General features: G+C 42.1%; 1 protein-coding gene across 2 annotated transcripts in view; it reads left to right on the top strand.

The window, feature by feature from the left end:
• Positions 1-22,265, top strand: part of mettl14 (methyltransferase like 14) — a 98,624-nt gene that overhangs the window by 34,276 nt on the left and 42,083 nt on the right. Inside the window, exons 3-5 of one of the 2 annotated variants that reach the window (XM_038791862.1) lie at positions 3,602-3,616; positions 4,206-4,293; positions 14,600-14,677. In XM_038791862.1, the coding sequence (XP_038647790.1) occupies positions 3,602-3,616; positions 4,206-4,293; positions 14,600-14,677 (181 nt within the window). The remainder of the gene's footprint in view (positions 1-3,601; positions 3,617-4,205; positions 4,294-14,599; positions 14,678-22,265) is intronic. The other variant, XM_038791863.1, reaches the window with a different exon arrangement.

Raw genomic sequence — 22,265 nt, 5'->3', positions numbered from 1 at the left:
GTTTTACTGTTTCTATAACTGCAAACACTATTTTAAGTACAAAATTGAGGGATTACACCTCTGTACTTCATCACCGTTTTCCTGCAGCTGACAACATACTTAAGTGTCTAAAACTGAAGTTTTTGTATTTTACCTTTCAAATATTAAAATTTTATTTGTCCTTATTTTTAGACTATTGGTGCTTCCCGTGCTTTATCCCAACAATGCATCTTATGTACTTACCCCATTTATTTTCCACTCTGGACGAGCCCATGGCCTCTGAACCCTATGCTGCGTAACTATTTTTTGGATTCATTTAAAGCTATGGTGGTGCAAATCAAAATAAACATCAAGGCATAGATTTTCTGAATTGAATTCTGTTTTGGCTGCAATTGATTCCATTAAGTTCTACTTTGGTGATCATCTGGTTGTTTAATAACATTTTGTTGGTATCAGTGTAACAGTTGGAGTCAATGCAATATACACAATTATGGCTATCAAAGCAAATCCCATCGGCACGTTGATTTGTAATGCGTGCAACCAAGCTACACTTGGACAAAATACAGTGCTCTATTTATCATTATGATTCCAAACACTGCTGCACATGTGCAGGCACTTAATACGTGCACTCACATTAGTGAATGCACCAGGTTTGTACCATTTTACAGTAGGGTTGCACTTGCGTAGTAATTCTAACAATCTGACACCAAATTGTGTGCAGTTTTGAGCTGTTGAGTCTCCTTCATGAGACATGGGGTTGAGGCTGGCCCAACATAATATTGCTTAGAGTCCTTGCGACCGACAGCTTTTTCTCCAGACATTTTGGTAACTGATTTTACACAAGTCCCCCAGGTGCTAAGTTTTTTTTTGTTGTTCATAGATAAAAGGATTTTCACAATGAGTTATCAATTTACATTTTGAAGTACTAACAAAATTTGTTAAATTTTGGTGAATTGACAAAGTTTTTCTTATCCTGCATAAAATGGAGTTGGACTGAACAGTGTTACTTATTTTCTTCGCATGGTTAGACCAAATGCTAAACTGACCTTACAGTCAGTGTGTTATTCTTGAAGTCACACAAAGTTTCAGAATTTATACGCATTTGAAATAGTATAGATGAGTATTTTTATAACTGCAAACTATCTGTTTTTAGATGCATAGAGATTGAACAGAGTGAAGAAAGTGTATAGATCAAATTGCATTTATCATGAAGCTGGTAAGCACTGTGTCTGATGTAAAGAGCTGATGGGGGATAAGCTGCACTGAAGCAACAACAGTTCATTACAGCAGTTCCTGTCGGTGGTAAAGTAACGTTTTTTAGAGTTGTGCTTCTGAGTAATTTTGACTAAATTCTCCATTTCTGGAAAGGTTAAAACCTAATTTAAGTTTGCCATACTTGATGTTTAACCTAATGTTAGGTTTTGATACAGAACATATTCTATAACTATCTGAAATATAATATTTTGTCCTTCAGTAGCTATGTAATAATAGTACTGAGCCTAATACTTGTACAGTTTAAATATACTGATTGTTTAGTATATTAGTGCCGATTTGTACAACGTCGTTTGAGGCTGCAGGGATGTTACGTATCTTTGTATAGTATCGTGAATATATTTTGTGGATTGTCAGTGTAGCTGTTATTATGCTCCTATTTATTTCTCAACATTAAAATGCAAATCGTGTGGGATCTCATTACTTGCCTTTTTGTTTTCAGTTAAACAGCAGACATCTTACTGCATTGTACTAAAATATCTGAACGTTTTTCAGTTTTCTAATAGAAATCTGGCTGAGGTGAATTGGTTTGTTTTCATAAGCCAAAGGTGCGATTAAAAACATAAGTTGTTGATTAATCTGTAGACAATTTCCAGACTCAGGCAGAAATACCTGTGGTGCAGAATGATTTTTGTGCCAATCTCCTGAATGAATATAAATTACTTGGATAATCCAGAGGATAAGATCATAAATAGTTGGCACATTGTAGTTTTATATTGGATGTTGATGAAACCAACTGAACGGTTGTTGAATCCACTTATTTTGTCTATCACATCATATTTTTCTTGTGAAGTTTATTTTGATGCATTGAGTTTGTTTCGTTTTGAATGTTTCTTGTTTTCAGTAGGGTTGTAAGCATTAACAACAGTTACTGAGTCTGGGTTTGTACTTACCAACAAGCCAGGGGGAGCATTGTGGTTGCTTTGTGAACTGGAGAAGGAAATAACCATGACACGGGTTCTGCTTTTGGTCATTACGTACTGATTCCTAACAGCAAGATTGTGTGTGGGTATTAAGTGAGGTGAAATTAATTAAGCTTTGGGTGTAGCTGTGGTGCACTTAATGCCAGAATAACATGATGACGCAGTATCTTATGGTGTAGACTGTCTAAGCACTCACGTGTTATTGGATTGAGATTTGGAGAGCTGCTAGTGGAAATGACTGTACTGAGGTAAAAGTCAGTACTTAAGTAATGAGGAAAGAGGTTCCTGGTTCTGTGTAGCACGGCTCCACTGCTTTACATTGTGGTTGACATTGGATAAAAATGCCTTATAAAGAGAATGTGCATCGTGGTGGATTATAATATTGCCCTTGCACCCTTTGGAATGATGGAAAAGTGTTGCGCTGTTTTCATAGGTTCTTTGTGAAATAAGTTCACCTAGTCTTCGCCTAGCTTTCAATTGGCTTTAAGCAGACAATTCCATAATTTTTGCTGCAAACATTTCGGGCACACTAATATGGGTTGTCTACTGTGTTAAATGGAATGAAAATATCGGCTTGGTGGAGTGGCAGTACCTTTCCTGAAGCTGCAGTCTATCCTGTCCTTAGTAGTTGATGCAAACAGTGTAAAACTTTTAATTTTCTAAAAATATTATAAGTTGTCGCTAAGCACTAAAATAATTTTGAATGCAAATACCTATTGCTTTGCGCAAACAAAGATGTTTTCATTTTTGTTTCCTTGAACTTTAATTAAAATATCATTGCTGCTTAATTTTTTGAATTTGGTAATTTTGTTTAAAACAAAGATGCTGCAGTTGCAATATGCACAAAGAAAATTTCAGTCCGGTGTGGAGAGGATTCTTTTTTTCATAGATCATAGAATTTACTGTGCAGAAGGAGGCCATTCGGCCCATCGAATCTGCACCGGCTCTAGGAAAGAGCACCCTACCCAAGGTCCACACCTCCACCCAAAAGATTGTTAGCTGATGTATTTTATTTGAGGTGTTTTTGGAGGGACGAATAAAGCTTTTCCAAAGTATTTAAAATATCTTAAAATTTGACAGCAAGTGTTTTCTATTTGCCTGTGAACCAAAGCAGTTGACATAAAACATATGGGTAGCAAGTTACCAAATTGAGAGTCTTTGGTATACTTCAGTACAGTTTCACCATCAGCTTTTTGACAATGTGTAAAAACAAAAAATGCTTAATCACTTTAGAAGAGATTTGGGATTAAGCTTTGTTTCCTATTTTTTCCTATGTGCATCAAGAATATGCACCAACGGATGGATGGGGCAACTTTGTGTGCAGATACTTGTTGATGATCTTCTAGCTGAAAGTTGCATTAGTGAGAAAAGTCCAATTTAGTCAACAATATTAGATCATGATACATTTTTGTTTCCTTTTTTTAAAGGAGCAGACTATTTTGGTGAGTACTTTCAGAAAAATTTATTTCTCCAATGGATTGATGGAGACTGCAGCTTTAATATTGGGGAATTCGTCCTATGGCGGGTCATCCATTTAAAAAAAAAAGATCAATTTAAGATTGAGCTTTTGGTTGAACAAATTGCAAGTGCACTTTTGGATTGTGACAACATTCTGAAAATGGTGGGCATTTTATCAATTTTAATTAAAATGGAGCATTGTTGAGAACCCTTTAATTGTATTTTATCTTGCATTAAAGCATTTGATGCCATATTAAAGCTCCATTTGTCCCCAATAGTTTAAGCTCCATAATTTACTGTAGCAAAATTATTTTACTCTGCGAACCTTGTTAACTTACAGAGTGCAATACATAGTTGACAGCACAGCCCAGTTGTGTGAGTTATTTCATAAGGGAGGGATAAGAAAGATGATTCTGATGCAATATTTAGAGCCATAGCAGAACTATTTGGATTGCTTGTACACTATTTCTGTAGTATAATTTGCATGTGCATGTAAGTGAAATATTTTTACATTTGTGATTGCTTTTAACTGATGCCTTTTTAAACAAAAAAAATTTTGTTTGATGCTTCTAGGGCAACATACGATACGTCTGCACCGACTACCAAGCGTAAATTTCCTGAAGAAGGGGAAGCTAGTGAAGAAGAATTTGAAGAGTACAAAGTAATTACATCACTGCAATGACTTCTATTTTTTTTCATTCTCCAAACTAAAAGTGACACAAATGCTATCCAATTTCTTGTATCTGGCCAACTGCTTATGATGGAAAACACTAGAATAAAAGCTGTAAGATATTTCCAGCAAAAGTTAATTCATAGCTTGGCTATGAAGCTCATTACAAAATGTGGGTCTGATTATGAGCATGCACACAAAATTTAAATTGTGCCATAACTCGGATAATAATCTAGTAGATGAAAATAGGAGCAGGAGAAGGCTATTCAGCCCTTCAAGCCTTCTCCGCCATTTATTATGAGCATGGCTGATCGTCCAACTCTGTAACCTGTTCCCGCTTTCCCCCCATTTCCTTTTATCCCTTTAGCCCCAAGAGCTACATCTGATGCCTTGAAAACATACAATGTTTTGTGTTAAATTGCTTTCTGTGGTAGCGAATTTCATAGGCTCACCACTCTCTGGGAGAAGTTTCTCCTTATCTCAGTCCTAAATAATTGACCCCATATCCTTAAACTGTGACCCCGAGTTCTGGATTCTCTCTGCCATCGGGAACATTCTTCCTTCATCTACCCTGTTAGAATTTCATAGGTCTCTATGAGATCTCCACTCATTCTTAGAAACTTCAGTGACTATAATGATAACCAGCTCAATCTCTCCTCATGCGTCAGTCTCACCATCCAAGGAATCAGTCTGGTAAACCTTCGCTGCACTCCCTCCATACCAACATACTAATTGCCTTCTTTACTGCCTTCTGCACCTGCCTGTTACTTTCAGTGACTGAAATGAAATGAAAATCGCTTGTTGTCACGAGTAGGCTTCAATGAAGTTACTGTGAAAAGCCCCTAGTCGCCACATTCCGGCGCCTGTCCGGGGAGGCTGGTACGGGAATTGAACCGTGCTGCTGGCCTGCTTGGTCTGCTTTCAAAGCCAGCAATTTAGCCCAGTGAGCTAAACGATGACTGGTGTAATGGACACTCAAATTGCCCATTCCCCCCTCTTGATCTATAGCCACTCATAATAATCTGCCTTCCTGTTTTTGCTACTAAAGTGGGTAACCATACATTTATTCAAATTATACTGTATCTGTCATTCATTTGCCCACTCACGCTGAAGGATCTCTGCATCCTCCTCACAGTTCACACTCCACCCAGCTTTGCGTCAAATTTAGAAATATTACATTTTGTTCCCTCATCTAAATCATTAATGTATATTGTGAGGAGCTTGGATCCTAGCACTGTCCCTGTGGTTAAGCCATTACTCGCTGCCTGCCATTTGGAAAATATCTGTTTATTCTGACTTTTTGTTTCCTATCTGCCAACCAGCTTTCTATCCATCTCGATACACTACCCCAAATCCCATGCGCTTTAATTTTAGATGATAATCTCTTATGTGGAACTTTGTTGAAGCCTTCTGAAAGTCCAAATAAACCACATCCATTAGGTTCCCCTCATCAGCTCTACTAGTTACATTCTTGAAGAATTCCAGTAGATTTGGCAAGCATGATTTCCCTTTCGGAAATCCATGCCGACTCTGTCCGATCTTACCACGGTTTTCTAAGCGCTCTGTTATTGAATCTTTTGTAATGACTCTGACATTTTACCCACTACTGTTGTACGGCTGACTATAATTCCCTTTTTTCTCTTTATCTGCCTTTTTCAAACAGTGGGGTTGCATGTGAGGCTCCAATCTGCAAGAAGTATTCCAGAGTTTTTAGAATCTTGGAAGGTGATCACCGATGCATCCACTATTTCTCGGACCACTTCGTTAAGTGCTCTTGGGTGTAGATCATCAGGCCCTGGGGATTGATCAGCCTTCAATCCCATAAATTTCCCCAACACCATTTCCTTTCCTTACTAACGAAAGGGAAAATGCTGGAAAATCTCAGCAAGTCTGGCAGCATCTGTAGGGAGAGAAAAGAGCTAACGTTTCGAGTCCGATGACTCTTTGTCAAAGTTAACAGACAGAGAAAGTTGGAATATTTATACTGTGGAGTAGGAATGAAAGATGAGTCATAGCCACAGAAACCCAGGGAAACCGGGTGCTAATGGCCACATACCAAGGGGAAAGAGTGTTCATGGCAGTCCCCAGAGAGGGCAAAAGATGTGAAAGGTCAAACAGCAGGGAAACTAACATCAGAGGATGAACTGTAGGTGTGGGGGGAGGGGAAGGGGGAAGCAAGGAGGAGAAAGGTGCAGGAAAGGTGGATAAGATTGGGGGGGGGGGAAATTAAATGTATATTAAGAAAGAAAGAAATGGTAAAAGACAGTTAAAATGAAATGAAAACAAATCGGTCGAGGTGGGGCTGATAATCTGAAGTTGTTGAATTTGATGTTCAGGCCAGAAGGCTGTAGTGTGCCTAACCGGAAGATGAGATGTTGTTCCTCCAGTTTGCGTTGTGCTTCACTGGAACATTGCAGCAGGCATGGGAGCAGGGTCTTTTGTTAAAATGGCAAGCAACAGGAAGGTCAGGATCCTGAATGCGCACAGGCCGAAGATGCTCAGCAAAGCTATCACCCAGTCTGCGTTTGGTCTCTCTGATATAGAGGAGACCACATTGGGAGCAGCGAATGCAGTAGATCAAATTGGAGGAGATGCAAGTGAAACACTGCTTGACCTGGAATGAGTGTTTTGGGCCTGGAATGTTAAGCTTGGAAGAGGTAAAGGGGCAGGTGCTACACCTTCTGCGATTGCATGGGAAGGTGCCATGGGTGATGGGAGAGATACTGGGTATGGTGGAGGAGTGGACTAGATTGTCTCGGAGGGAACGGTGTCTGTGGAATGCTGACAGAGGGTGTGAAGGGAAGATGTGTTTGGTGGTGGCATCACGCTGGAGTTGGCGAAAATGGCGGAGGATTATGATTTGCATACGGAGGCTGGTGGGATGAAATGTGAGAACGAGGGGGACTCTATCCTTGTTCTGGGAGGGAGTGGAGGGGGCGAGGGTAGTGGCGCGGGAGATGTACTGCACACTGTTGAGGGCCCTGTCCACAACTGTAGGTGGGAAATCAGGGTCAAGGAAGAAGGAACACATTTTCGAAGCACCATTTTGGAAAGTGGCATCGTTGGAACAAATGTGACGGAGGCAAAGGAGTTGAGAGAAAGGGATGGAGTCCTTACAGGGTGTAGGGTGCGAAGAGCTGTAGTCCAGATAGCTGTAGGAGTCGGGGCTTGTAGTGGATATTAGTGGATAATCTATTGCCGGAAATGGAGACAGACAGATCAAGGAAAGGAAGGCAAGTGTCTGAGATGGACCAGGTGAAAGTGATGGAGGGGTGGAAACTGGAAGCGAAGTTGATGAATTTTTCCAGGTCCGGGCGAGAGCATGACGCGGCACCAAAATAGTTATCAATGTGTCGGGAAAGGACTTGTGGCAGGGGGCCCGGATAGGCTGGAAAAAGGAATGTTTTACATACCCCATAAAAAGGCAAGCGTAGCTAGGACCCATGCGGCTACCCATTGCTACACCTTTGATTTGGAGAAAGTGAGATGAGTTAAAGGAGAAGTTGTTGAGAGATAGAACGAAGTTAAGCACGCTACAGCCTTCCGGCCGGGACATCGAATTCAAAAACTTCAGATGACCAGCCCCACGTCGACCCATTTGTTTTCATTTCATTTTAACTGTCTTTTACCATTTCTTTCTTTCTTTCTTAATATACATTTAATTCCCCCCCCCACACCAATCTAATCCAGCTTTCCTGCACCTTTCGCCTCCTTGCTTCCCCCTTCCCCTCCCCCCACACCTACAGTTCATCCTCTGATGTTAGTTTCACTGCTGTTTGACCTTTCACATCTTTTGTCCTCTCTGGGGACACCGCCTGTGACCTCTTCTCAACTTGCTTACTAACTCCCTATATTCTACCTTTAAAATCCAGCTCTTTTTTTCTTTTTACCTATGTTGTTTGTACCAGTGTGTACCATGACCACTGGTTGTTCACCCTCCCCCTCCAGAACGTCCTGTGGTCGCTCTGGAACATCCTTGATCGTAGCACCAGTGAGACCATCCTGAAGTCTCATTTGCAGCCACAGAAATGTCTATCCATTCCTTTTACAATTAAATCCCTATAACTATTGAATTCTAACACTTGCTACCCCTTCCCTGTGCAGCAGAGGTAACCATGGTGCAATGAATTTGGCTGTTGCGGCTTTCCCTTGAGAGGCCATTCCCTCAACAGTATCTAAAGTGGTGTATCTGATTTGAAGGGGAATGTCCAAGGAGATTCCTGCACTGCCTAGCTAGTCCTCTTGCTTTGCCTAGTGGTCACCTAATGTCCAAGGAGATTCTTGCACTGCCTACCTAGTCCTCTTGCTTTGCCTAGTGGTCACCCAATCCCTTCCTGCCTGTGAGCTGTTGGTCCGCGGTGTGACCACCTCACTATATGCGTACTGTCCATGATACTATCCTCCTTGCGGATGCTCCAGTGTCCCGAGCCGCCACTCCACCTCCAAAACCCGGGCTTCCAGAAGTTGGAGATGCTTCCTGCACATGTAGCATGGTGGTTAGCATAAATGCTTCACAGCTCCAGGGTCCCAGGTTCAGTTCCCGGCTGGGTCACTGTCTGTGCAGAGTCTGCACGTCCTCCCCGTGTGTGCGTGGGTTTCCTCCGGGTGCTTCGGTTTCCTCCCACAGTCCAAAGATGTGCGGGTTAGGTGGATTGGCCATGCTAAATTGCCCGTAGTGTCCTAAAAAGTAAGGTTGGGGGGGGGGGGGGGGGGGGTGTTGGGTTACGGGTATAGGGTGGCTACGTGGGTTTGAGTAGGCTGATCATTGCTCGGCACAACATCGAGGGCCAAAGTGCCTGTTCTGTGCTGTACTGTTCTATGTTCTATGTGCAGGCCCCGAGCACTAAAAATCTTCCTGGCTTCCCACATAGAGCAAGAAGAGCTCTCCACGGTTTTGAGCTCTCCTATCATGACTTAACCTGTTAAAATTAAGCCTTTTGGCAGACACTTGAAATCAAAGAACATCAATTCTAGGGTCCTTTTTCCCTGGCCCTCATTACTACAGAATATGGATTGTAGAAACTATAGACTACAAAATCTGGATTTTACAAATTCTAAGTGATAAAGTAGTAAATACTCAGCTGACTGTACTCACCCGATCAGCTGCTTCCACATACCACGTGTCATGTTTGATTCCTGATGTCACCTCAAGCTCCAAGCTAGCATTCTGCTCTCCGTCTCGCCCTTTCTCTAGCTGTTTTATCTCCATGGTTCTACTCTCAATCCTGCTATTTCTCTCCAAATAATCTTTTTTGAAATTGTCAAAACTAACTTAAATTTGTATTTATTAATTCCTGGTTCTTGGGTGTTCACTAACAAATCCAACATCTATTGGCCATGCCCTTAAATGGTGGTAATGTGTTCTATAGTTGGTGATATAGAGACTTCAGGGTTCTGACCCAGCAATGATAAAGGAACAGTGATGTATTTGAGTGAGATGATGCATGACTTAGACGGAAACTTGCATCTGATGCAGTTCCCATGTGCGTGCTATCCTTGATCTTCTTGGCAAGAGAGGCTTTGGGTTTGGAAGCTGCTGTCAAAGCAGCATTAGTAAGTTGCCGCAGTCCACTGATGATACAGAGAGTTTAAGGTGTTCAAGTGTTTTTTTCTGGATTGTGTCAAGCTTTAGTGCTATTGGAACTGCATTCTTCCAAGCAAGTGGAGAGTCTTCCATTGTATTATGACATTTACTTGCAGATGATGGATGGGCTTTGTAAAGTGGGAAGGGAGTTACTTGCCACAGAATTCCCAGCCTCTGACCTGCTCTTGTAACCACAGAATTTCCTTGTCTGATTGGTGCAGTAAAGTTTCTAGCCAATTAAAGGTGATTCTTTCCCCTGCAACTCCTGGCCTTCATGTTGATTTTGGGTGGTTCAGCGATGATAATGGTGTTGAATGTCAAGCATTAGGATTAGCCTCTCTTGTTGGAGATTGGTCAAGCTTAAATGTCCATGACTTGGTGCATGTGGACACAGACTGCTTTGCTATCAGAGGAGTCGCAAGTGGAGCCTAAACACAACCATCAATGAACATCCCCACTTCTTGCAATGGGGGAAGATCATTGATGAAGATAGCCTGGAACAGTATCCTGAGGATACTACAGCGATATCCCGAGGATGAGAGGAATGGCCTCTCACAACCATATTGCTTTGTTAGTTTGCTCCAGGCATTGAAGAGGTCTCCCATTATTCTTATTGAAATTTCTGTATAATATTTAGAAATATGTGCAAAGAACAAAATGCAGGAAGTGTTTCGTCTCAATTAGAACAAATTACAAAAATCATCTGGAAGCATGTAATGCCATGTGAAGGAATTATTTGGATCAGTATCTTTCTATATCTAACTTTATTTTGACTTGTAAAAGACACTAGCAAGATATTTTTTTTTTCTGCTTTCTTTAATGCTTTTGGTAGACAAGGAATGTTTGCTACGTCTTTATTTTTAATCCGGTAACAGAATGACTCTCCAAAACCTTTGAGCCCGATTTCACAGAAAATTTTCACAGCCCGTGCTAGATCTATGTGAGTGCCACTTTGTCCCATTCTCCTACCTTTATTTCTTTCATGTTCTTATCTACTTCTTGTCTATAGGTTACAATGAGTTTTGTTCCAGTTTGTTGTAGGATACATCACATTCTATCTAACCTATCTTGATTTCTTTATATGTTTACTTCATTAAAACTGTCCTATCTCCAATGCTCCTTTTCTCTCCAAAGTCCTTGAATGTGTTGTGATTTCTCAAATCTGTTCCTATATTTCTTGTATCTCCCATGTGTGAAGCCTTCTAATCCCATTTTCACCCCGCACAGTACCAAAACAACTCTTATTAAGTCACAAATTACATCCTATGTGACTGTGATAAAGTTGAACGTTCCCTCCTTGTCCTTCTCAACCTGTCTGCAGCCTTTGACACAGTAGACTGCATGATCCTCGGCATACACTTCCACACTGTCACTTGCTGGTTCTCATACATATTTACTTAATTGTAGAGAATAACTTGCAATAATTTTTCTTCCTACTCTGGAACCATTACCTCCTAGTGTCCCCCAAGGATCTATACTTGGTCCTATTTCTCATCTACACACTGCCTTTCAGCTACATCATCTGAAATTACATTCGTTTTCACATATATGCTGACCACTTCATGGCTACTTAACTGTTGCTAAATTATTAGACTGTTTATCCAACATCCAGTACTGGATGAACAGAAATTTCTTCCAATTAAATATTGGGAAGATTGAAGCAATTTTTTTTGGTCCCCCACTCCAAACTTCATTCCCAAGCTACCAACTCCATCCTTCTCCCTGGCAACAGTCTTGAGATTAAGTCAATTTGTCCACAACCTTGGTTTCAGATTTGACACCAAGCTGAGCTATTAACCTTTTATGCCATCACTAAGACTGCCTATTTCTACCTCAGTAATATTGCTTAACGTTGTCCTTGTTTCAGCTCATCTGCTGCTGAAACCCCCAATGCACTCTAAGCTGCTCTCTCATGTTCCAACCTCCTGGAAACTTAAAAGTTTACGATCTGTGTCTTAAGTCACAGCGAATCCTGTTCACCTACCATTCTTTGCTCACTGACCTACTTTGACTCATGATCAAGGAACATCTTGATTTTAAGTGGGCAGTTATCTATGACAAATTTGTGGTATCCATACTGTACGGCAATTGAACAAACTATATTCCTTTTGTAATTGGGGGGCAAAAACAAATGTTCCTATATTATCTACACTTAACAATACACAAATCAACTCACTGCTTTCCTTATGAATGAACTATTGAAATTTATTGTTGAGTCAACCAACTATTAAATATACCTATTTACTTGGAGAAAAATAATGAGAAGAAAAGTTAAAACTGAATTTCAGATTTTACTATAGGTGCCAGAATTTACCAGTCGTCGACGGCGGGACCTCGCCGTAGGTTTCCCGGCGGCAAGGTGTGCATTCAATAGGGAACCCCGTTGACAACGGTGGGACCAGACGATCCTGTCGCTGACCAATGGCGGGCTGCCTTTGCAGCGGGGTTGCACAGGAAATCGCACCCATTGAGTTTAAGAATGTTAAATTGGTCCAATCTAATACTTCCACATTCTGTTAATTTTGAATCTGTAGCTAGTTGCATTTGATTAATTAATAAATAAATAGGCACTGTTGGGCATGTCCTTTAACACTTCCTTGCATTTGTTGCTAATAGACCAAATTAAAAGTAGAGTGTATACAACTTTTATGAATGAGAGTTTTACTTTACAGATTAGTGGTAGATGTTTGTTAAGCAAATACACATGTTGAGTACACATATCTCTGCATGTGTGGCTGTTTTGTAATGGCACTTCATTCTTGTGGCCAAAATTTGGAATTTTATCCACATCAATAGCTAGTTAGCAATTTTCTTAAATTGTATCAGGCTGAGCCTGGCACATGTTGTGGCCGCGTTGACTCTACTCAACGCGTCAGCCCAGAGACATCCTCTATCTCCCCTCCTAACTCCTTTTCCCACTTGCATTTCAACTCCTCGGTCTGCGTGTCCTCTGACCACATGAGTTCCTTGTAAATGTCAGAAACCCTCCCTTCCCCGACAATCTAGAAACTACCCTGTCCTGTATCCCCCTTGGTGGTAGGAACGGAAAGGGTGAGACCTGACCGCGTAGGAAGTCCCGCATCTGCAGATACCTAAACTCAATTGCCCATGCCAATCCAAACTTCTCCATCAGCGCCCACATACTTGGAAAGGCCCCCTCTATAAACATATCCCCCATCCTCTCAATCCCTGCTCTCAGCCATCTCCGGAACCCTCCATCCAGCCTTCCCGGGGCAAACCGGTGATTATTACAGATTGGAGACCACACCGAAGCTCCCTTCGCTCCCACATGCCTCCTCCATTGCCCCCACACCTTCAGGGCCGCCACCACCATGGGGCTGACGGAGTACCGTGCCAGCAGGAACGGCAGAGGCGCCGTTACCAATGCCCTTGCATGATGCCGCCTCCACACACTCGCATACCGGACCCCCCAAGTAATAATTACTGCCCAGTAATAATTACTAAAGTTCGGCACGCCAATCCACCCTTTCCCCGGCTCCACTCAAGCATCCATTTTTTTTACTTGCGGGGTCTTACCCGCCCATACAAAGCCAGTGATCACCTTATTAAACCGCTTAAAAAAGGACAGTGGAATAAAGATGGGGAGACATTGAAACACAAACCGGAATCTCGGGAGGACCGTCATTTTCACTGTCTGCACCCTCCCAGCTCGTGACAATGGGAGCGTGTCCCACCTTCAAAAATCGTCCTTCATTTCGTCTACTAATCAGGTCAAATTTAACTTGTGTAGACTTTCCCATTCCCGTGCCACCTGGATGCCTAGGTATCGAAAGCTTCCCCCTACCACCCTAAACGGTAGCTCCCTCAATCGCCTCTCCTGCCCCCTTGCCTGGACCGCAAACATCTCACTTTTCCCCATATTTAGTTTATACCCTGAAAACCGGCCAAATTCCCCCAGGTTCCCCATAATTTCTTCCATCCCCTCTAGTGGGTCTGAAACATACAGGAGCAGGTCGCCTGCGTAAAGCGAGAGTCCCCCCCCCGGACCAGCCCTTTGAGACTCTCAGCACAATTGCCAGCAGCTCTGTGACTAAAGGGAGAAGGGAAGGGGCATCCCTGTCTCGTGCCCAGTGCAGCCTGAAATAGTCCGATATTGACTTGTTCATCCGTACGCTCGCAACAGGAGCCTGATGCAACAGCCTGACCCAGTCAATAAAGCCCCGCCCAAATCCAAACTGCCCCAGTACCTCCCACAGATATTCCCATTCCACCCGATCAAAAGCCTTCTCTGCGTCCATTGCGACCACTACCTCCACATCCCTGCCTTCTGGGGGCAGCATAATCACATTTAACAAATGTCTTACGTTGGCCTCTTATTGCCTACCCTTAACAAATCCCGTCTGGTCCTCCCCAATCACATCCGGAACACAGTCTTCAATCCTAGAGGACAAGATTTTGGCCAGCAGTTTGGCATCTACATTTAGTAGGGATATCGGCCTGTAGGACCCGCATAGCTCTGGGACCTTGTCCCGCTTCAGGATCAAATGAGACAAATAAGATATTCTAACCAACTACCGAATGTACAGGCGAGAACCCAATCATTCCTCTAGGTGAAAGGTTTTCACAGTAACTTCATTGCAGTGCTAATGTAAGCCTATTTGTGACACAAGTAAAGATTATTATTACAGATGCCTCTAGAATGTTGGATCTATTTTAATGTTCACAAATATAAGTTATTTATTTTGTTGACAGGATGAAGTGGTGGAAGAAGAAGAAGCAGAAATGCAGTATAACGAGGAAATCTATAAGGATTCCAGCACATTCTTAAAGGTAAGTACATCTCAGACCTGTTTTTTAAAAAACTATTGGATATTGCTAAAATAGAGTAAGCTGAAAGCAGTCTAAGTGCTGCATGCACTTGTGAATTTAGTGAGCACTGTCTCATTGTCTATTTTTAAGAGTGGTATGCTTATAGTAATATTGCTATTCTGTATCTTTTAGAACATATAATCACAGGCTGTAGGTAATGCAGGGCAAGCGGATATGTATTGCTTACAGTTGCTCTGCGAATATGGTAATGGTAGGCTTCCTTGAAACTTGCAGTCCTCGGAATGATGCTTCTGCCATGGATGATTTAGTCACCATAAGTTTACTCGTCATAAATACAGTATAAAATAGTAAACAAAGCACAAAAGCCGTTCAGATGCATTGGCATCTCCTACCATTTTAAATGTAGTAGGATTACTACAATTGAGCAATTTAATTACCCACGTAACATGACTTATTCCCAAGGCAGAATGAAGTAGAGTAAGAGTCATGCTGGTGTCTGTATTCACGTCGGTACACCCCACCAATTTTGTGATAACTGAAGGAGTAAAAGAAGAATAAGAGTGTAAATTTTACCTGAGGCCTAGTCAAAAGTAGACTTGCCATATATTGCAACAACCTTTGCAATGAGGCATCTTTAACAGTAAAACCCTTAAGCCATTTCACAGGACTGAATTCAGATAACTGGCATTAAGTCAAAGAAATTAGTAGGACAAATGACCAAAAGCTTTATCAGATGTAGGTTTTAAGAATAGAGATGAAGATGTTTGTGACCTAAGCTGTTGAAGGCACCATTGGCAGGGAAAAGGATATGGGGGAGTGCACAGGAGATCAGAATTGCAGGAATGCAGAGTTTCTGGGTTGTAGGATTTGTATCTAGTGAGCTGGTTTCTCTGCAGGTTTCAGTGAATGATTTTTCATTCAGTCAGAATGGTGAGAATTATTTGGAGTCAAAACTAATAATTCCCATTGTCTCAAGCGGTCTGGGTCTCTGTCCACTTCATTATTCAGGCACTTGCCTGTCATTTGTTTATTAGTTTTAAATTGGAGTAAAAAATGATTCATTTAATATACAAAAAATATTTTACATTGACAGAATTCTGAGCAGACAATACTGGTAAAACTTAATTATAGAAATTTTCACAACTTGGAAATATGAGTCGATAAAAACAAGGTGGGAGCAACATGCCACCTGGAAGCTTGGTGGATCTAGCAATCTGTCATGTTATGATAGTGACAATCTATCAAGGTTTGAGAAAGAAACAGGGAATGTCTGTCAAGAAGGGTGAATTAGAGTCAAACGAATTGCAGAGAAGAAAAAGAGAAGGAAAGAAATATTGGATTGAGAGGGGAGAAAATAAGGAAAGAAGAAAGGAAAAATAAGATAAAAATTTTAAATTTCTTATTTCAAAATATCAAAGAACAATTCACTATTTGAAGGAATTAAACACCACATTTTAATTGTTGAATTTATTGGCCACAGAGGTTGATTGAGGTTGTCGTTACAATTCTCATTTTGTCAAAAAGGTGATTGTGCTGTCTATTATGTGGCAAGTTTAATGAACAATTAAAGCACAAACTCAGCAAGTTTCTGGGAGTAATTGAGGACACAGTGCAGAGGTTCATCCCAAAGAAAATAAAGGTTATCAGAGGGAGGATTAGGCAGCCATGGCTGACAAAGGAAGTCAGGGAATGCATCAAGGCAAAAGAGAGAGCCTATAATGTGGCAAAGAGTAGTGGGAAGTCAGAAGATTGGGAAGGCTACAAAAATAAACAGAGGATAACAAAGAGAGAAATAAGGAAGGAGAGGATCAAATATGAAGGTAGTCTAGCCAGTAACATTAGGAATGATAGTAAAAGTTTCTTTAAATACATTAAAAACAAACGGGAGGCAAAAGTAGACATTGGGCCGCTCCAAAATAACGCTGGTAATCTAGTGATGGGAGACTAGGAAATAGCTGAGGAACTTAATAAGTACTTTGCGTCAGTCTTCACAGTAGAAGACAGGAGTAATATCCCAACAATTCAGGAAAGTCAGGGGGCAGAGTTGAATATGGTTGCCATCACAAAGGAGAAAGTGCTAGAGAAACTAAAAGGTCTGAAAATTGATAAATCTCCGGGCCCAGATGGGCTACATCCTAGAGTTCTAAAGGAGATAGCTGAAGAAATAGTGGAGGCGTTAGTTATGATCTTTCAAAAGTCACTGGAATCAGGGAAAGTCCCAAAGGATTGGAAAATCGCTGTTGTAACCCCCCTGTTCAAGAAGGGAACAAGAAAAAAGGTGGAAAATTATAGGCCAATTAGCCTAACCTCGGTTGTTGGCAAAATTCTAGAATCCATCGTTAAGGATGAGATTTCTAAATTCTTGGAAGTGCAGGGTCGGATTAGGACAAGTCAGCATGGATTTAGTAAGGGGAGGTCGTGCCTGACAAACCTGTTAAGAGTTCTTTGAAGAAATAACAAATAGGTTAGACCAAGGAGAGCCAATGGATGTTATCTATCTTGACTTCCAAAAGGCCTTTGACAAGGTGCCTCACGGGAGACTGCTGAGTAAAATAAGGGCCCATGGTATTCGAGGCAAGGTACTAACATGGATTGACGATTGGCTGTCAGACAGAAGGCAGAGAGTTGGGATAAAAGGTTCTTTTTCGGAATGGCAACCGGTGACAAGTGGTGTCCCGCAGGGTTCAGTGTTGGAGCCACGGCTGTTCTCTTTATATATTAACGATCTAGATGACTGGACTGGGGGCATTCTGGCCAAGTTTGCCGATGATGCAAAGATAGGTGGAGGGGCAGGTAGTATTGAGGAGGTGGGGAGGCTGCAGAAAGATTTAGACAGTTTAGGAGAATGGTCCAAGAAGTGGCTGATGAAATTCAACTTGGGCAAGTGCGAGGTCTTGCACTTTGGAAAAAAGAATAGAGGCATGGACTATTTTCTAAACGGTGACAAAATTCATAATACTAAAGTGCAAAGGGACTTGGGAGTCCTAGTCCAGGATTCTCTAAAGGTAAACTTGCAGGTTGAGTCCGTAATTAAGAAAGCAAATGTAATGTTGTCATTTATCTCAAGAGGCTTGGAATATAAAAGCAGGGATGTACTTCTGAGGCTTTATAAAGCACTAGTTAGGCCCCATTTAGAATACTGTGAGCAATTTTGGGCCCCACACCTCAGGAAGGACATACTGGCACTGGAGCGGGTCCAGCGGAGATTCACACGGATGATCCCAGGAATGGTAGGCCTAACATACGATGAACGTCTGAGGATCGTGGGATTATATTCATTGGAGTTTAGGAGGTTGAGGGGAGATCTAATAGAAACTTACAAGATAATGAATGGCTTGGATAGGATGGACGTAGGGAAGTTTTTTCCATTAGCAGGGGAGACTAGGACGCGGGGGCACAGCCTTAGAATAAAAGGGAGTCACTTTAGAACAGAGATGAGGAGAAATTTCTTCAGCCAGAGAGTGGTAGGTCTGTGGAATTCATTGCCACAGAGGGCGGTGGAGGCCGGGACGTTGAGTGTCTTTAAGACAGAAATTGATAAATTCTTGATTTCTCGAGGAATTAAGGGCTATGGGGAGAGAGCGGGTAAATGGAGTTGAAATCAACCATGATTGAATGGTGGAGTGGACTCGATGGGCAGAATGGCCTTACTTCCGCTCCTATGTCTTATGGTCTTATGGTCTTAAGTTCTTAAAAATAACTGGGAGACTAAGGGCAAGATGTCATTTTATATTGCAAACAATGCACACTTAGTAACAAAACTTAGTGCAACGGTTGCAATATTTGCCATAATTATCGAAGTTCCTCCCACGGTCCAAAGACAGATTAGGTGGGTTGGCCGTGATAAAGTGCCCTTTGTGACCAAAAAGGTTAGGAGGGATTATTGGGTTATGGGGATAGGGTGGAAGTGAGGGTTTAAGTAGGTCGGTGCAGACTCGATGGGCCGAATAGCCTCCTTTTGCACTGTATGTTCTGTGTTCTATTTGACCCATTACGAATCCCGTAGAGAACAATTTCTCAACCGAAATTTATTTTCTAGTGAGCACAAATAATTGTGTGACAATACTTTAGAATCATAGAATTTACAGTGCAGAAGATGGCCATTTGGCCTATATGGTCTGCACAGGCCCTTGGAAAGAGCAGCCCACTTAAACACGCAGCTCCACCCTATCCCAGGAATCCCACCCAACCATTTTTGGAAACTAAGGGCAATTTATCATGGCCAATCTACCTAACCTACACATCTTTCGATTTACTGACCAAATTTAATTCTACATTGACTAAACGTCCTTAGGTCATTAATGCATTAAATTACAGAAAGGGTACTCTGCATTAACTTGTTCTGACCAAAAACCCCATGCCACATCTATACATTACACTGCACTCTTCAGCCAAAATGTATGGCGGGATTCTCCAGCCTCCCAGGCGTGAGTTTCGCAGCAACGTTAGGTGGCAGGCCGTTTGCTGGCAGGGGATTCTCTACTCCCGCCACTGTCGATGAGAATCCCTATTGAAGCCACCTCAAGCTGCTGCGAAACCTGCAGGCTTGACCAGAGAATCCTGCCGCTAGTCAATGCCTGGAGAATTACGGCTGTAGCCTTGTATATGAAATCTCAAGTTCTTCCCCAACTGGATCTCCTCTTGCAGTCCCACCGAGGTGAATTTGTCCTTTTAAAAAGGAAGTCCAGTCACTCAATCATGGCATAATCAAATGGATTTCCAGTAACTACTCCATAATCTTTAACTGTCAACAAGTCTCTTCACACAGAGAATCCTCTTCACCAGCACTCTGTCTGCAGATTGACACAAAAGCCATCCTTTTCCTCTGCTTGACACAATGAAGATAATTTGGGTTGTCTTCCATAAATCGTTATCTGATTGACTGTGAGTCTGTGCACAACAAAACTAGCTGCCACCTCCTTTGTGTTTAGATGTTAAAACTTGCACTTTACTTTCGATAGTTTCTGATTTGAGTTTCTGTCTCCATAATGTTGAGGTCACATGGTTTTGTCTCTGGACAGATTTAGTGTGATGTTACATCTCCCTCTCAAAATGCTCCATTATACCTTGAATTAAAGGCGACAGTTCTAAACATAACTGTCTTATAATGTCTCACATTCATAAACAGACCACTATGATATTCATGTCCTTTGACATTAAATCCCTGACTATCAACATTCTAGGAGGTTACCATTGACCAGAAACTGAACTGGATTATCCATAAAAATACTGTGGCTGCAGGAGCAGGTCAGAAGCTAAGATTCCTGAGGCAAGTAACTCACCACTTGACTCCCAAAATCCAGTTCACCATCTGCAAGGCACAAGTCAGGAGTGTGGTGTATGTTGGATGGGTGCAGCTCCAGAGACACACAAGAAACTTGACACCACCCAGAACAAAGCAGCTCACTTGATTGGCATCCCTTCCACAAACATTAATTCCCTCCACCACCAATAAATAGTGACAGCAGTGTGTACCATATACAAGATGCACAGCAGGAACTCGCTAAGGCTCCTTCGACAGCAGTTTCCAAACCCATGACGGCTACCATCTAGAAGGATATGGGTAGGAGATACATGGGAACACCATCCACTTGGAAGTTCACCTCCAAGTCACTCGCCATCCTGACTTGGAAATGTATCGCTGTTCCTTCACTGTCGCTAGGTCAAAACCCTGGAACTCCCTCCCTAACAGTGCAATGAGTGTATCTACACCTCAGAGACTGCGGCAGTTTAAGAAAGCAACTCAACACCATCTTCTCAAGGGCAATTGGGAATGGGCAATAAATGCTGGCCGAGCCAGCGATGCCCACATCCCATGGGTGAATTAAAAATATGCTAGAATATCTTCATGCAACTAAATGGTGTTCCATCTACCTTTTAGTAGTGACCGGGGGAGGATTTTGCGTAGTTATAATGTGATTGGATTAGTAGTCCAAAGGCCCAGGCTAATGCTCTGGGTACATGGATTCAAATCCCACCATGGCAACTGGCGGAATTCAAATTCAATTAATAAAATCTGGAATGTAAACCGTATGCCAACAGCGTGGGGTTCAATCAATCCCCAATACAGCTGGGGTGAATTTGGGACCTGCCTTCTTGCCCTACCCATGGTAGAGGTTATGATGCTGAGAGTTGGACCTGTCTTTAGGCAGAGAATTGAAGAAGGATACTATATGCCTCTTTTAATCTGATTCGATTCTTAACCTCTTTAGTTTCAGTCATGGATGGTTCTCTTTTCCTGTGGAGGTTCTATTCATGGAATGTGGATTTGTTGAAATTATGAAGTTATGGCGTTTCTTTAAAAGTTGTAGCATATTATGTAAAAACATGAGAATCAGCTTAGCATACAACATCGCATAATACTACTGGACCTTGAGATTGTATTTTTTGCTACGCAGCACGCAAACTGAACACTTGGATCCCCACCTGATACTGTGACGTGACTGCTATCCTATCAATGCAACCAATGCAAACATTGACATTAATTAAAAGAAGCAATACTGGCCAGATCCCAGTGTGCGTTGATAAGTGACAGGGAGCAATCTGACAGGGAGCATTAATTCTGATGGTTAAATACCTGCAAATGCAAGCGGTACCTACTCAGAGGTACTCAAATGTCTCCCGAAGCATTGAGAAAGTCATTGGCTATTTTCAATTACTTCAACTCAATTGCTGATGTTTGTGATGGAAGGCAGCTTCTTAGCTACACCAAGGGCTATAGGTTTATCATGTCCGCACCAGTGATTTTGTTTCAGTGAGGTTCCAGATGTTCATCTTTAAAACTATGAATGATGTTTCCTCCAGGGCCTCAATAGGTGAAGAGCTAATTTGTGATCGTTAAACTTGAATTTCCTTTTGAATAATAATTTTTTGTTATTTATTGGCAATTTGGTTGTCAGAGTCTAGCTTTAGCACACTTAGTAGGCATGTCAAATGAACAATATTTTCAGGCTTTCAACATTTTTTTTCCCCGCATGGCTACTCAATAGAATTATTTGAAACGGTGTGATTTTTGACTGCTGTGCTTATCGGAAACTTGAAGCTTCAGGAATCCTTTAAAGAACTGACGAGGAAGTGGAGGCTAGCAAAAGGACAGGAAATGAGACACCTCCAAATAAAACACTTCTTCTGCAAAGAGACGGTGGCTACCCCGGGGCCCAGAAACCATACTACTGGAGACCTGATAGGCACAAGCAACGAGAAGGGGGGGGCTTTGTGGTAAAATATACGGACAACTACTGGACAGAGCCCGAACACCACTGGACAAGACCAGACAAAAATGGGAGGATGAACTGGGGACAGAGGTAGGATGGGGACTCTGGGACGAAGTACTGGGCAGGGTGAACTCCATCTCCTCCTGCGCAAGGCTAAACCTAATGCAACTCAAAGTGGTGCACAGAGCGCACCTGACCAGAACACGAATGAGCAGGTTCTTCCCGGAGGTGGAGGACAAATGTGAGCGGTGCCAGAGGGGCCCGGCAAACCTCACCCACATGTTTTGGGCTTGCCCCAAGCTTGCTGGGTTCTGGGCAGCCTTCTCCGAGGCAATGTCCAGGGTTGTGGGGGTGAGGGTGAAGTCATGCCCAAT

The sequence above is a fragment of the Scyliorhinus canicula genome, chromosome 3 (genome assembly GCF_902713615.1).
Source record: "Scyliorhinus canicula chromosome 3, sScyCan1.1, whole genome shotgun sequence".
Lineage (NCBI taxonomy): Eukaryota > Metazoa > Chordata > Chondrichthyes > Carcharhiniformes > Scyliorhinidae > Scyliorhinus > Scyliorhinus canicula.
This window is presented reverse-complemented; position numbering and strand designations above follow the sequence as displayed.